Genomic DNA, 17,405 nt, shown 5'->3' with positions numbered 1-17,405 from the left:
TTTTTAGTTTCTTATGAATAAAAAAATTTTCATGGGTTTTTGGAAACGATACAGTAAAAACAAATTCAAACAAATGTGTTTTGATTAATCATCCTTGACCTTCCACAACTTTACTTGATATCTACCACATTCTTTCCTTCTTTGCGGTAGGTCTTTTGTTTCTTTTTCCCTAATAGTCAATTCTAACAATAGAGATAAAACACTGAAATGAGGGGAAAGAGGTAAGAAATTATTCTTGCTGCTGTGTTTAAAACAGCAATGGTTAAATGCAGTAATCTATGCTCTAAAGTGTTGTTTTTTATAGCTTTCTCTGCTTGTCCTTCTTGATTTTTTCCTGTTTGACTCAGGAGCTTCCCAGCAATCTTTTAACATATTGACCTAGAACAAGGTTTATCAACAGCAGCACTATTGATTTTTGGGCTGGATAATTCTTTATTGAAGGATGATGTCCTGTACATTGTAGGATGTTTAGCAGCATCCCTAACCTGTTAGATATGAGTAGTAACCCCCGAACAGGTTGTGACAACCAAAAGGGTCTCCAGATATTAACAAATGTCCCCTGGGGACAAAACCACCCCTAGCCTCGTTAAGAACCACTGTCCCAAGTGATACAAGCCCTGAGCTCTGAAATTCCATGATCCAGAAACAAATTCTTTGTACATATTTCAATAAATTAAGCCACAGTTATTACTGCTTTAAGAACGGAGTTTATTAGAGGTCAAAAATGTTCCGTATATATTTTTATGATAAACAGTATAAAGCTAGTTGCTCTGCCTTTACTTATTTTAACTCAGCAAAGTAGATTAGTATTAGATAAATTTTTATTTCATGCTACTAATACTTAATACAAAGAATATTACAAAAATAAGGGGAAAACTGCAGAGTCAATTTTTAAAAACAGAAAATAAACATGACAGGTGAGATCTCTGCTTACACCTAATAGAACAATATCTAAATATTAACAAACCTCCATTTACTTGACTTTTCCGTCTTACTCGAGATAACTGTTTGTTAGGCTTTTCTCCTGCTCTTGGTGTTGATGTGATCAAATTATTATCTATATCACGTTCAATCCTACTCCGTTTCGAAGGATTTTCTCTCTCTTCCTTAAGATATGAGGAAAAAAACATGCATTGAGCATAGGCATTCTGCCTTATAGATTACACTTATAAAATATGATATGTACCCCCATGTTCACTGCAGCATTATTTACAACAGCCAACAGACACAACTTAAGTGTTCATCTGTTGATGAATGGATAGACTGTATGGGGGATACATACACACACAAACACACACACACACACACATTGGAGTATTATTCAGCCATTAAAAAGAATGAAATCTTGCCACTTGTGACAACATGGATGGACAACATGGATGTGCTAAGTGAAGATAGTTAAAATACTGTATGACCTCACTTGTATGTGGAATCTAAATAACAAATGAAAAAAAGACTCCGCTCATAGACACAGAGAACAGACTGGTGGTTGCCAGAGGTGGGGGGTGGGGGCTGGCAAAATGGGTGAAGGGAGTCAAAAGGTACAAATTTTATTTCTAAAATAAGTTAAGTCATGGAAATGTAATGCACAGCATGGCAACTACAGTTAATACAGTACTGCATATCTGAAAGTTGCTAAGAGTAAATTTTAAAACTTCTCATCACAAAAAAGTTCTAACTATGGTAACGGATGTTAGCTAGGCTTATTGTGATGATCATTTTACAACACACACATATATATAAATATCAAATCATTATGTTTTACACTGAAACTAGTATAATGCTGTATATCAATTATACCTCAATTTTTAAAAACAGATACAGTACGTGTAATATATTTTCCGTTTTTCACATCCAGGAGAAACAAAATAGAATTACATAATATCCAACAGTGCTTAAAAACAAAGGAAAAATTTGACAATGTTATAAGAGGTTTATTATTAATGCACTTATAATACACAAATACAACTACAGCATCCTCACAATTCAGATCCTTTCCCCAGGGTCCATTAAACTGTCTGTGCTGGGCGCCTGGGTGGCTCAGTCGGTTAAGCGTCTGCCTTTGGCTCAGGTGATGATCCCAGAGTCCCAGGACCATGTCCCACATCGGGCTCCCTGCTCAGCGGGGAGTCTGCTTCTCCCTCTGGCCCTCCCCCGTCTTGTGCTCTCTCTCTCCCTCAAATAAATAAATAAAATCTTTTTTAAAAAGAATTTAAAAAAATAAACTGTGCTACTGAAATACTCAATTGTATAATATCCTCTGAGTTTTCAGCAATTTTCCCATATTCTTAGAGACTTATCTGAAAGAACAGTGGTTGTTTCCTTGAGCACTCCGGGTAAGAGACAGAACCCCACTGGAATTTGCTGGCATATCACATATTACCAAAAATAACAGGGCCTGCCAATGCCACACCCCAATGCCAACCTCAATTCTTTAAATGCCCAAATTAACACCAAGGAGTCTACTCCCTAAGAAAGCTCTCTATTCATTTCCTTTTATATGGGGCAAATCCACATCAGCAGTTTACACTGTTTTTGCAGTATTGACTAGAAGACTAGATGCCAAGTATACTCTCAGAGTATACTGATTTTTCTTCATTTGTACATCTATTTTTCTCATTTGTAAAATTTTTCTAAAGTCATCTACTACATGAATGGTTTTCTTACATTACTGTAATACTGGCATATAATTCCTTGGTTTTCTTGTTTGTTTTTTAGTAATCTCTACACCCAACGTGGGACCCTAACTCACAACCCCGAGATGAAGAATTGCATGCTCTACCAACTGAGGAAGCCCAGTGCCCCAATTCCTTGCTGTTTTAATGAGACTACTTAGTATCTTTTGGTAAGGATTAGATTTTTAAATCTATTATTAAATATAATCTGTATGTATAATCACTATTCTTATTCAACAGGAATAACTCCTTTATTTGTACTGAATATTTGTATCCAATGCTTTTATACCAGAGCAAATAAAATGCTGCTGTGCATTTTCTAAAGGTTGAATATCATTTTATTATTTCTAAAACAAACCTCGGTATTGTAAATGGCCGCAATTACAATTCCCTATTTGGATCAATTCTACTCCTGAAACCAATACTACACTACATGTTAACTAACTTGGATTTAAATAAAATCTTGGAAGGAAAAAAAAAAAGATATTAAAGATTATTAAAAAGCTAAACTTTCCTAAACAGTAATTCCCTACTTGGATCAAAACCAAACAAAGATAATATCAAAATACATCACTCCATATCATACCATACAGAATTTTACTTTTACTCAGTAGTTTCTCTAATTTTAGATATCTCTGTTAAAACAATGTCATTACAGTGCAAAAGAACGCTGCAGTGATCCACAACAAAATTCTTCAGTTACTATTTATCATTCCCCTGCATTTTAAAATTAGTAAGCCTCATATTCCAAACGCTGACCTCCATTGCCAGAAAACAGAACTCTCTTACAAAGTCCTTCAAGAACAGAAATAATGCCACAAAGCCAACAACACTAAGCTACAGTATCTTCTTGAAGAAGTCTCTTAGTACATCTGCTCTAACACAAATACTTACATTCCTGAAAATCCTGCATTCTGCAACACTAAAAATAACAAGGCTTAAGGAAAAAATAATTGGTCCGGGAGGGTAGAGAGAGGTACACAAGACAGATCAGTCAATGCCCCGTTAACTCTGTAACCATAGCACTAACAAAAACAATGATTGGGACACCTCCAGAGATAACTTGGACACCCCAGTGAGGCAGCTAACAGCAGCTGAAATGCTACCTCAGGGCTTAATAAAAGGTAATAAAAAGAGAGAAAGAGAAACAAGGGCTTATGGGAACTGAGAAGTGGAGCTTTAAGACAGTAGGGCTAAGATGGACACAAAAAGAAATGCAGACTGCCACATGAGAAGAGTCCCTGCTAGACCAGAGTATACTTCTCTAGGAGGGAACCCCCCCTTCCCTGCCGCTGCTAATTATCACTTCTAATTAAAACCTCTGTGTGTGTTTGGGGCGGGGGGTGCTTTTGTTTCTGTAGCAGCTGAATTTAAAGTGTTTTACTTTCCTGATGAAATATAAAATTCAACTCCCTGGGGCACCTGGAAGGCACAGTGGGTTAAATGTCCGACTCTTGGTTTTAGCTCAGATCGTGATCTCAGGGTCGTTGAGACCAAGCTGAGCCTGTTCAGCATGGAGTCTGCTTAAAAGACTCTCTCGGGGCACCTGGGTGGCTCAGTCATTAAGCGTCTGCCTTGGGCTCAGGTCATGATCCCAGGGTCCTGGGATCAAGCCCCACATCGGGCTCCCTGCTCTGCAGGAAGCCTGCTTCTCCCTCTCCCACTCCCCCTGCTTGTGTGTCTCTCTCTGTCAAATAAATAAATAAAATCTTAAAAAAAAAAAAAAAAGATTCTCTCTCCCTCTGCCCCCCCTTCCCTCCATGCTTGTGCTCCTCTGCTGTCTCTCTCTCAAATAAATAAATAAATCTTAAAAAAAAAATTCAACTCCCTTTATTCAGGATCCCCTTGTCTAGTTTAGGAAAAAGTCATGTATAAGGCAATGCACTACCCATGTTATACTGACACTATTCCCCTATTTATCAAGAGTCTATAAGCTAACTGATGTTGTGGAATTACATATTTACTGTAGCAGAACAGACTATACTGTGGTCATTTAAAAACACGTATAATATTTGGGGCGCCTGGGTGGCTCAGTCACTTAAGCCTCCAACTCTTGATTTCAACTCAGGTCATGATCTCATAGTCCTAGGATGGAGCCCCGTGGTGTCAGGCTCCACGCTCAGAGCGGAGTTTGCTCAAGGAATCACTCTTTTCCTCTGCCCCTCTCCCTGCTCGTACTCTCTCTCTAAAATAAGTAAATCTTTTAAAAAATACATAAAGTATGTAAATACACACATAAGGTAAAAATATTTTAGCTTACATCTGTAAGTAGGAAGAGGAAGCTATTAATATCAAGGTTAAAGCTCTGCAGTCACTGACAATAAAATCCTGTTCTTCAGAATAATGCATTCAAATGTCTAATGATGCTCTAATTCTGAAAGACAATTCATCACCCAATCCTGGTCTTTCTTGAACATTCAACTATGTAATTTGGAGACTTTATGAATGTGGCATGATTTTTAAAAGAACTTAGGAAAAACAAGATTCCTACATTACTGTATAGGATGCTTTAATAAATTTATTAACCCTGCAATTTCTTCTCTGGAATTTTATTTTTCAAAGTTGTCCCTAAAATAGGCTTTTAGGGGAAAATCTTGGGAAGGTAGTGTTCTTATGTCTCTGAATCCCAAAGGAAACACAGAGACCTAATGCAGCAAAAAAACCCAACGGCGAATTCACAACAAAACCAGGAGAAAAGGTTTTGTCTCCCCTAAATTCCAAGCAGATGAGGACAAACCAACAGCCACGGCACCTGAGTGCTCACATGCAGTAGTGCAGAAGAAAGCAAAGGGATCAACAAGGTGTATGATACACCTGAGAACAAGAGAAGCCCAAAATAGCTAAAAGGTAGGTAGGTATTCAATAGAAAGCATGGCAGATCAACTTTATGACAGGCGAGTTGCTGTCCAATCTAACAGCAAAGGGGTCCACGGTGAGAATGAAATACTAGCTCCTATGAACTCTTGGAAATGACCAACTATGGCTCTCTGTTAGAATAAGCTTACACACTAAGGGGAAACTGCTGGGAATGGAATCAAAACTGAGTAGCAAAGGCACAACAGAAAAGAAGAAAAGAGGGCGCCTGCGTAGCTCAGCTGGTTAAGCGTCTGACTCTTATCTTGGCTCAGTCTTGACCTCAAGGTGGTGAATTCAAGCCCCGCACTGGACTCCACACTGGACGTGGAGCCTACTTAAAAACACAAAAGGAAAAAAAAAGAAGGAAAGTAAAGTGAAGTTTCAGATAAACATTGGGTAGTAATAAAGAGACAGAAAAACTCAAAAAGCAATCACTGTATTTTTTTAACATTACACAAAAATAACAAAAAGAGTAAGAAAAGATACCCTAAACCACATAACCTTCTAAATATTTAGAAAAACTAATCTCATACAAAAATGAGCAACAAGTATAGATGTTAAATCCACACAAAATTATTATAATAAAACATACAAGGAGTAAAATAACATCTCTACAGATAAAGAATGCATGTTAGAAAAATATGCACACAGAATAGATCAAAATTATAACCTCCTATTTCAAAACACAAGACTTATTAATTAGAAATAACAAAAAAATCATATCAGAAATAAAGACTGAACAAGAATGGACATAAAATTGAGTAAACAACAGATTACACCTTTTAAAAGAAATAGAAGATAAAATGGGGGGGAATTTTAAAAGACATCAAAATGTTACAAATAGTTAAGATACACAAAGATCTAACAGAAAATAGTAGTCCATGAAGAAGGAAACCAAATCAAAAGCATGGCAAAAAAATGAGTATTAGAAAATTTTCCTCAAAGCAAAGATTTTAGGGGCACCTGGGTGGCACAATTGGTTGAGTGTCCGACTCTTGGTTTTGGCTCAGGTCAGGATTTCACGGTTGTGAGATTAAGCCCTGCATCAAGCAAGCTCTGTGCTGCTCAGCACGAAGTCCGCTTCAGATTCTCTCTCCCTCTTCCTCCTGCTCACACTCTCTCTGTGTCTCTCTCTTTCTCTTTCTCTCAAATAAATCTTTAAAAGATTTTAAATTATATTGAAAGATATGTCTAACTAAAACTATCAACCCAGAAAACAAACAGGATATATCAAGATATATCTTAAACTTCATAGAATTTAAAGAAAAAAAATCCTTTGGAGATCAAGGCAAAATCATTTATAAAGTAAAAAAAAATTACATTATCATCAAACTTCAACCACAATGCTTTTTATATCAGAAGAAAATGGAGTAACAGTTAAAATAATTGAGAAGAAAAAAGCCTAGCCAAGTTATTTTATATGCAGCAAAACCGGATTTTCAACCTTAAAGAGCACTGTTATCAATGTGCAAGAATATTGTTCCCATGAGTGCTTCCTGTGGCATCTACTAGAAAATGAGCTTCAGACAACAAAAATGACTGCAGACAATGACATGAGGACTGAGGATAAGCATTAAGCATACCAAACATATGCAGACCCTGTAAAACTAAGATAAATGAGGATTAAAAGATGGTATGTAATGACTATAGACTCAGTATGTATACATATAAAACTGTAAGAAAATTGGTTAAGAGATATATTAAGTTTTTTTTTAATTGTTCATTTTAAAGTCATTCTGAGACAGAAACCTTAACTCATTCCCAGCTGATCTACACAAGAAATACTAAATGAAGTTCTTTAGGCACAGAATAATTAATACCAGATGGGATCCTAAACCTGCAGTAAGGAATGAACACCACTAAGGCAAATATGAGGAAATATAAAAGATCTTGGTGTTCAGTATTACTGTGGTCTTACCAGTTATCTTTAACAGTCATACTTGCTATAATCTCTGTAGCCTCATTATGATCCAGTAAATTATTATTTTGAAGTCTTAAAATTTTTAATATATACATTTGTAGAAATATAATAAGAGTACTCTTAATATATTGCTTTGCAATAATATCAAATTTGGTTTTTAAAAATTATGCCTAAACAGCTATTTTGAAATACTATTAGTAATATTTTAAGATAAAAGAAAATTTATAACTTTAAAATTAAGAATGGATCATTGGATTAAAAAAGGGAGATTAGCGATGCATGGGTGGTTCAGTCAGTTAAGTGTCTGCCTTCAGCTCAGGTCATGATCCCAGGGCCCTGGGATGGAGCCCTGCATCGGGCTCCTTGCTCAGTGGGGAGCCTGCTTCTCCCTCTGCCCGCTGCTCCCCCTGCTTGTGCTCTCTCTGACAAATAAATAAAATCTTTAAAAATAAATAAAAATATAAAAGGGAGATCAGACGATTTGTGGTTCCATCCATCATCACACTGAGGAAGAAACTGACATATCCAAATTCTCTGACTCACAAAAAGGGGAACACTACTCCAAAGAACCTGAATCAAACTGCAGATTACAAATGAAAATATGATAAAGCTATTTTCCCTTTGGCTGCATAAATACTATTAAGTTGTCTTCTCATGCCTTATGTAATAGACCATATTCAAATAAAGTTATGGTGCCAATTCGGTTGTACGATCATTTGATAACACTCATTCAGCATTTAAAAAAAGAGGAATTTAAATGTATACATGATGAGTTCTTTAAAAGCCAAAAATCGTTACAGCTTTTCAAACTAAAAATTAAAAAAGCCAACGAAATATCTTAAAGAGTAAGTTATCATATTGCATTGGTTGAAAAAGTGTACATAATATCTGAAAGACTTATAAACTCTTGCATAGTAGATATTGCTGGAAGCCTGCTGCATAAAGTCAATAAAAGAAATAGGCTCTTCCACTTCCCAAAGATAAAATTACTCACTGAATTGAAGACTTATTTGCAAATATAGGAAATGAGTTAATATCTGGTCCACAGAATTGTATTTCTGCCTTATAGATATGGCCGACTTTCTGTTTTAACTGATACTAGCATCAACTAATTATCAAAGATCTTCTTTACTGTGAATGGTAACAAACACAAGCGGTGAATAATTTTTCTGCATCTCAGTTTACCCTGAAATAACTTGTGTTGAATATTTGTGCTAACTATACAAAAGCAATGATACATATAACTACTGTCACTTAGTACAAATTAAGGCAATGACACCCAATAGTCACTGTTATTATTTCCTGCCATGCACTAGCAGGGAGCCAGTATGACTTAAGCCAGCATGACTTAAGAATGTTCCCGATGAAGCTGTAAAATTAATTAAATCTCAACCTTTAAATATGTCTTAACATTCTGTATGATGGGATGGTTAGTATAATTAAACACTACTGCTGCAAACTTGTGCTTTCACAATTGTTTTGAGAAAAAGCATCTGAGTTGGAGCACCTGTGTAGCTCAGTCCATTAAGCATCCAACTCTTAGATTGCAGGTCATGATCTCGGGGTCATGAGATCGAGCCCCGCCTTGGGCTTGTGCTGGGCACAGAGCCCGCTTAAGCATCTCTCTCTCCCTCTCCCTCTGCCCCTCATTCCCTAAGGAAAAAAAAAAAGGAAGAAAGAAAGAAGGAAAGGAAAAAGAAAAGAAAAAGCAAAAGCATCTGAGTGACTGTTATTATAAGCTGAGTTAGATCACTTTTCCAAAGGAAAACTATTTTTACTTGAAGTAGATATTTTCTGAAAAGTGAACAAAGCAAGTTTATCACTTCAAGAAAAACTTTTTGTTGCCAACAATAAAATGTGAGAGCTTTCAAGCAAAAATCATAATTTTAGAAAAGTTGGACCCAGGAGCGCCTGGGTGGCTCGGTCGGTTGGGTGGCTGCCTCGGGCTCAGGTCATGATATCGGGGTTCTGGGATCGAGCCCCGCATCAGGCTCCCTGCTCAGTGGGGAACATGAATCTCCCTCTCCCTCTGTCGCTCCCCCTGCTTGGGCTCTCTCTCTCTCTCAAATAAATAAATAAAATCTTAAAAAAAGAAGCTGACCCAGCACCATGAGTTTGACAGCTTCCCAGTACTTAAAAACTATCCTGTTGCAGGGCACCTGGGTGGTTCAGTCGGTTGAGCACCGGACTCTTGGTTTTGGCTCAGGTCATGATCTCAGGGTCATGAGATTGAACCCAATGTTGGGCTCTGCACTCAGCCATGAGATTCTTTCCCCTCCCTCTCCCTTCCCCTGCTCAGCTCGCTCACACACTCTCTCAAATAAATAAATGAATAAATACAAACTATCCTATTGAAAGTCAAACTCTCACTCTTTGCAGATGATATGATACTGTATGTGGAAAACCCAAAAGACTCCACCCCAAAACTGCTAGAACTCATACAGGAATTCAGTAAAGTAGCAGGATATAAAATCAATGCACAGAAATCAGTGGCATTCCTATACACCAACAACAAGACAGAAGAGAGACAAATCAAGGAGTCGATCCCATTTACAATTGCACCCAAAACCATTAGATACCTAGGAATAAACCTAACCAAAGAAGCAAAGGATCTGTACTCAGAAAACTATAAAATACTCATGAAAGAAATTGAAGAAGACACAAAGAAATGGAAAAACGTTCCATGCTCATGGATTGGGAGAATCAACATTGTGAAGATGTCAATGCTACCTAGAGCAATCTACACATTCAATGCAATCCCCATCAAAATACCATCCACTTTTTTCAAAGAAATGGAACAAATAATCCTAAAATTTGTATGGAACCAGAAGAGACCCAGAATAGCCAGAGGAATACTGAAAAAGAAAAGCAAAGCTGGCGGCATCACAATTCCGGACTTCCAGCTCTATTACAAAGCTGTCATCATCAAGACAGTATGGTACTGGCACAAAAACAGACACATCGATCAATGGAACAGAATCGAGAGCCCAGAAATGGACCCTCAACTCTATGGTCAACTTATCTTTGACAAAGCAGGAAAGAATGTCCAATGGAAAAGAGACAGTCTCTTCAACAAATGGTGTTGGGAAAATTGGACAGCCACGTGCAGAAGAATGAAACTGGACCATTTCCTTACACCACACACAAAAATAGACTCCAAATGGTTGAAAGACCTAAACGTGAGACATGAGTCCATCAAAATCCTAAAGGAGAACACAGGTAGCAACCTTTTCGACCTTAGCCGCAGCAACTTCTTCCTAGAAACATCGCCAAAGGCACGGGAAGCCAGGACAAAAATGAACTATTGGGATTTCATCAAGATAAAAAGCTTTTGCACAGCAAAAGAAACAGTCCACAAAACCAAAAGGCAACCGACAGAATGGGAGAAAATATTTGCAAATGACATATCAGATAAAGGGCTAGTATCCAAAATCTATAAAGAACTTATCAAACTCAACACCCAAAGAACAAATAATCCAATCAAGAAATGGGCAGAAGACATGAACAGACATTTCTCCAAAGAAGACATCCAAATGGCCAACAGGCACATGAAAAAGTGCTCAACATCGCTCGGCATCAGGGAAATCCAAATCAAAACCTCAATGAGATACCACCTCACACCCGTCAGAATGGCTAAAATTAACAAGTCAGGGAACGACAGATGTTGGCGGGGATGTGGAGAAAGGGGAACCCTCCTACACTGTTGGTGGGAATGCAAGCTGGTGCAACCCCTCTGGAAAACAGTATGGAGGTTCCTCAAACAGTTGAAATTAGAGCTACCGTTCGATCCAGCAATTGCACTACTGGGTATTTACCACAAAGATACAAATGTAGGGACCCGAAGGGGTACGTGTACCCCAATGTTTATAGCAGCAATGTCCACCATAGCCAAACTGTGGAAAGAGCCAAGATGCCCATCGACAGATGAATGGCTAAAGAAGATGGGGTATATATACACAATGGAATATTATGCAGCCATCAAAAGGAATGAGATCTTGCCATTTGCAACGACGTGGATGGAACTGGAGGGTGTTATGCTGAGTGAAATAAGTCAATCAGAGAAAGACATGTATCATATGACCTCACTGATATGAGGAATTCTTAATCTCAGGAACAAACTGAGGGTTGCTGGAGTGGTTGGGGGTGGGAGGGATGGGGTGGCTGGGTGATAGACATTGGGGAAGGTATGTGCTACGGTGAGCGCTGTGAATTGTGCAAGACTGTTGAATCACAGATCTGTACTTCTGAAACAAATAACGCAACATATTTTAAGAAAAAAGAAAAAGAAGAAGATAACAGGAGAGGAAGAAAAGGGGAGTATGTCAGAGGGGGAGACGAACCATGAGAGATGATGGACTCTGAAAAACAAACTGAGGGTTCTAGAGGGGAGGGGGGTAGGGGGATGGGTTAACCTGGTGATGGGTATTGAGGAGGGCACGTTCTGCATGGAGCACTGGGTGTTATGAACAAACAATGAATCATGGAACACTGCACCAAAAACTAATGATGTAATATATGGTGATTAACATAACAATAAAAAAATTAAAAAAAAAAGACATGAAGAAAAAATATAATAATAGTAATAAATATAATAATAAAATAAAATAAAAAAAAACTATCCTATTGAGATCACTGGGGATGTTCACAAATGTGATTTTTAGTAGTGAATAATTAAATATATCAACATGTCGAAGATCTACATAATTCAATGAACTAGTATCTTCTAAATAACCAGTGCACAGTGTTAGAAAATCATACACAGTACACATCATTCATTCCAGGTGCAAGACAGACTAACAAAAAGATCACTGCAGTGCTTTCAAAGTCCATCTTGGAACAAGAACCTAAGAAACTACATTTGTCAAGTTTCGGTATAGTATCACTAGACTATCACAATAATTTAAAAAGGATATTAAAAACTCCTCCCTTTAACAAATACATGTGAGTATGGTTTTCTTTAAATGCTTCAGTAATAAACTATATATGAAGCCATCATTAAAAACATCTGCAAAATTATAAATAATGTCATGCTTCCCACTAATTTCCTTTTTGTTTTTAGGAAATAGTTAAAATGTTATCTGTATTAACATTTAGTGAGTTTATAATTCCAATTATGAATATTTTCAAAGTTCCTCAGTTTTAATATCTAATGAGATATATTTTGATAGATATAATCCATATAAAAAATGTTCTTCAGGGTTTCCAATAATGTGTAAGAAGGTAAAGGAGCCTGAGCAAAAAGTTTAAGAATCACTCAAGAGGGATTACTAATGAAATCACAAGAAAAAAGTTAAGAAGTCACCCCCCACAAATGGAGAAAAAATCTGAACTGTCAGTTCACAAAAGAAAATCCCTATATGGTCAATAAGCACATGAAAGGATAGTCAACCTCATTAATCATCAGGGAAATGCAAAATAAAAACACAATGAGGTAACCACCCCACCCCCGTAGAAAGACTAAAATTAAAAAGACTGAAAATACCAGATATTGCTGGGGATGTGGGCAACTGGAATTGCTGGATGGAATGTAAAATGGTACAGTCTGGAAAACAACTGGGCAGTTTCTTAAAAGTTAAACAGTCTTTCAACAAATGGTGCTAGGACCAATAGATACTATTAATATGTAAAATAATACAGTTGGACCCTACCTCACACCGCCTACAAAAATTAATTCAAAATGGATGAAAGAGCTGAAAATAAGAACTACAACTGTAAAACTTGTAAGAAAAAAACTTAGAAGCTTATAAGAAAAAACTTCTAGAGAAAACTTAGGCCTAAAACTTTATCAAACCTTGATTCTGGCAATAGCTTCTTGGAGATGACACCAAAAATATATAAGCAACAACAACCAAAAACAAATTGAACTTGGTCAAACTTTAAAACTTTTGTGCTTCAAGGGGGTCTGAAAGAATGGGAGAGAAGATCTACAAATCACACATCGAAATAAAGGACTTGCATCTAAAAGAGAACTCTCAGAATTCAGTTATAAAAAGCCAAAACCCAATTTAAAATGGGCAAAGGATTTAAAAGACATTTCTCCAAAGAAGTTACAATGACCAACAAACTCATGAAAAGATGCTCAATTTCACTGGTCATTAGGAAAATGTATTATCAGAACCACAATAATATTGATACCATTTCACACTCACCAAGATCGCTAAAACTAAAAAGACAATGAATAAGTATTGTTGAGGACGTGGAGAAACTGGAACCCTCAACTTTGTTGGTGGGACTTTAATATGGTGCAACCATTTTGGAAAACAATCTTCAATTCCTTAAAAAGCTAAACACAGAATTATCGTATCATCCTGTAATTCTCCTCAGAATATGTTCAAGATAAATGAAAATAGATTTCCACAAAAAACCTGGTATGTGAATGTTCACAGCAGTCATTTTCATAAGCGCCAAAATGTGGAAACAACCCAAATGTCCATCAACTGATAACATGGAGTATATCCACGCAATGGAATATTACTTCACAGTAAGAAGGAATGATGAAATGATATGTTAGAACAGAAATGCACATTGAAAACATGCTACGTGAAAGAAGCCAGACCTAAAAGACTATATGTTGTAGAATTCCATTTATATGAAATGTTCAGAATAGGCAAATCTATAGACAGAAAGTCAACTATTGGTTGCTCAGGGCAAGAGGGGAAGGGAGAGTGTATGGGTGACAGCCACTGAAGATGATTTAAGTGGTGTTAAACTGATTGTGGTAACAGTTGCAAAACTCTGCATATAGTAAAAGCTACTGAATTTATACCTTAAATGGGTGAGTTTTATGATTTGCTAATTATATGTCTCAATAAAGCTGCCACAAAAAAATAAACATGCATTTATTGTATGACCCAGCAATACCAATCTTAGTTATTTATCCAACTTTAATTTAAATATATGTCCACACATGGACTCAACACAGATATTCATAGCACCTTTATTCATGATAGCCAAAAAACATATTCAATCCAAATGGATAAACAAATTATGTTATGCAGTATACTCATACAATAGAATTCTGGGTGGAGGGGTGAATAAAGCAATGAATACATGCAGTAACAAAAGTGAGTTCAAAAGCTTTATACTGAGTGAAAGATGCAAGAAATGCTGTATGAGTACAATCATATGAGACTCTAGAAACATTTATGTGATCTGCAACAATAGTAGATTGATGGTTGTCTAGGGTAATGCCGTGAAATTGTCTGCAAAGACTGTAAGGGTACTTTTTGGGCATGAGTGTATAAATCTGTTAAAATTCGTGACAATATATACCTTAAATAGGTGTGTTTTGTTGTGTATAATTATAACTCAAAAAGTTAATTTTTCAAGTCAATATAGGAGATAGAATGAAATTCTAAAAGATAACTAGTTTGCCCAAATGAAGGCAGGATAAGAAAAACCCAGCTAAACTAAACATGTCAATTTAAATATAAATACACAGGGTATATTTATACACGGGAGGAAAAGAACTATAATCATGAAAATGCTAGGAAAGTTATGTAGCTATATTAATATTAGGCAAAGTAAACCTCAAAGCAAATATCAGAGATAATGAGAGACATTTCACAGTGGTAACAAGAACAATTTATACTCATCACAAATGGGTATACACCTAAAAAGAGAACTTCAAAATACATAAAGAAAAAAACTGGCAGAACTGAAAGGCAAAGTCAGATAATAGTTGGAGATTTTAATTTCCCTCTCTTAGTAACTGATAAAACAAGTTTAAGATATAGAAGAATGAAATATCACCAACTTGATCTATTTAATAGTTACAGAATGCTGCACTAAATAATTCTAGAATATGCACATTTCTTCAAATACACACAGGACACTCACCAATAGACTGTATGCTAGAAAATATCAAAAAATACCAAAGAAATGAAATCATACAGAATATATTCCTAGACCAATGATATTAAATTATAAATCAACAATTAAAAGATATCTAAAAAATACCCAAATATCTGGAAATTAAATAACACATTTCTAAATAATCCATGAGTCAGAGAATAAATCACACATACCCACAAAAAAGGTAATAAAAATATAATCAGATGAGCACCAGGTGATATATATATGGAATTGCTGAATCACTGTATTGTATACCTGAAACTAATATAACCTGTATAGTAACTGAAATTAAAATAAAAACTTAAAAAATATATAATCAGAATGTGTGGGAAAAGAGTACGTTGAAATTCACACCTTTAAAACTTATACTGGGGGAGGGGAAGGTGTAATATCCATGATCTAAGCAAAGGGCTGGCGAACTACAATCCAGAAGCCAACTCCAGCAAGCTGTTTTTGTATGTCCAACAAGCTAGGAATGGGTTTTTTTGTTTTTGTTTTTAAAGATTTTACTTTTTTAAAGTAAGTTCTACACCCAGCACAGGGCTTGAACTCATGACCCCAGGACCAAGAGTCACATGCTCTACTGACTGAGCCAGGCAGGAGCTCCAGGAATGGTTTTTTATATTTGTAAATGGAGATGGAGGGGGAAGGGAGTAGGATCAAAAGAACAATGTTATTTGATGACATATGAAAATTATATGAAATTCAAATCCGTGTCCAAAGTTATGCTCATTCATTTATGTATTACCTGGAGAGCTGAGTAGTAGCTATAACACAATGTAGTCCACAAAGCCTAAAATATTTATCTGAAACAGTTACAGAAAAAGTTTACTGATCCCTGATCTAAGCTCCCACTTCCAGAAACTAAAAAAGTAAAAATAAATCAAACAGAAAGTGTAAGAAAACATTAAAAATAACAAGTAGAAATCAATTAAATAGAAAATGGAAAGAGAAAATTAACAAAGATAGATGTTGGTTCTTCGAAAGAGTAATGAAACTGACAAAGCTCTAGCAAGACAGATCAAAACAAAGATAAATAAATTACCCATATCTGGAATGAGAAGAGATACATTACAGAAGATCCATCAGACATTGATATTTATGTAAATATCACAAGACTTTACACCAAATAATTCAACAACTTGGATGAATGGACCAATTCCTTGAAAAACACATATGACCAAAACTGAAATAAGAAAGAGAAAAGCTAAACAGCCTCATATATATTACAGAAATCAAATTCATAAAAAAAGCTATCTCACAAAGACTTACTACTTATTAAGGATAAAAAAATACTAAGCAATACAAGTTCTTTCAGAAATAAGCAGAGGGAACAATTCTTCACTTGCCTTATGATCCAAGCATAATCTTGATTCCAAAATCTGAAAATAGGACAAATCAAGGCAACTACGGACCAAAGCCCTCATGAACACAGATGCAAAAATCCCTTAAAAAAAAAACACAGTGAAGCAAATCCAGCAATACAAGTTTAGTTTTCCATTAAAAAATATTTCTGCACTACTCCACATTAAAAGAATAAAAGAAAATCTGAAGAACATTTCAAGAGATGGAGAAAAGTCTTTGACAAAACTCAACATGTTAACAATTTTTAGCAAACTAGGACTAAAAGGGAACTTCCTCAAACGAGTAATAGATAACTATGAAAACATTTAGTTAACATCATATCTAATGGTAAACAAACTCTTTTCCTCTAAGATCAGCAACAAGAGAAGGTGTTTCCTCTCACCCCTTCTATGGAACACTGTACTAGAGGCCCTAACTAATGCAATAAGTAAAGAAAAAGAAATAAAAGATCTAGAGATCAGGAAAAAATAAGTAAAATTGTGGTTAACTGGTATATGTTATGATTATGTCTGTATAACCATCTAATCTGAACTTGTAATTTTTTTCATGCCATAATAAATGGTAAAGTACTTACTAATCTAGTCGTTAAAGAACACATCTAGAGAGAGTGACTTATATTAACTTTGGTAGGAAGGAAGAAAATTCCCAATAAAACCATGAAGCTTGGTAGTAAGTACAAAGGTCAGAGTTACAACAAAGTTTTCATCTAGCCATGTTTTTCAAACCAAGGGATA

The 17,405-nt window shown here is 35.9% G+C and overlaps 1 protein-coding gene across 4 annotated transcripts in view; it reads right to left on the bottom strand.

Moving 5' to 3' along the window:
• The window catches only part of CTDSPL2 (CTD small phosphatase like 2), an 80,898-nt gene that overhangs the window by 33,141 nt on the left and 30,352 nt on the right, over window positions 1–17,405 (bottom strand). For all 4 annotated transcript variants that reach the window (XM_027570151.2, XM_027570149.2, XM_027570148.2 and 1 more), the window contains exon 3: window positions 968–1,106. In XM_027570151.2, coding sequence (XP_027425952.1) covers window positions 968–1,106 — 139 coding nt within the window. The remainder of the gene's footprint in view (window positions 1–967; window positions 1,107–17,405) is intronic.

The sequence above is a fragment of the Zalophus californianus genome, chromosome 6 (assembly GCF_009762305.2).
Source record: "Zalophus californianus isolate mZalCal1 chromosome 6, mZalCal1.pri.v2, whole genome shotgun sequence".
Lineage (NCBI taxonomy): Eukaryota > Metazoa > Chordata > Mammalia > Carnivora > Otariidae > Zalophus > Zalophus californianus.
Note: the sequence above shows the minus strand (reverse complement) of the source record. Positions and strands in the feature narration are given on the sequence as shown.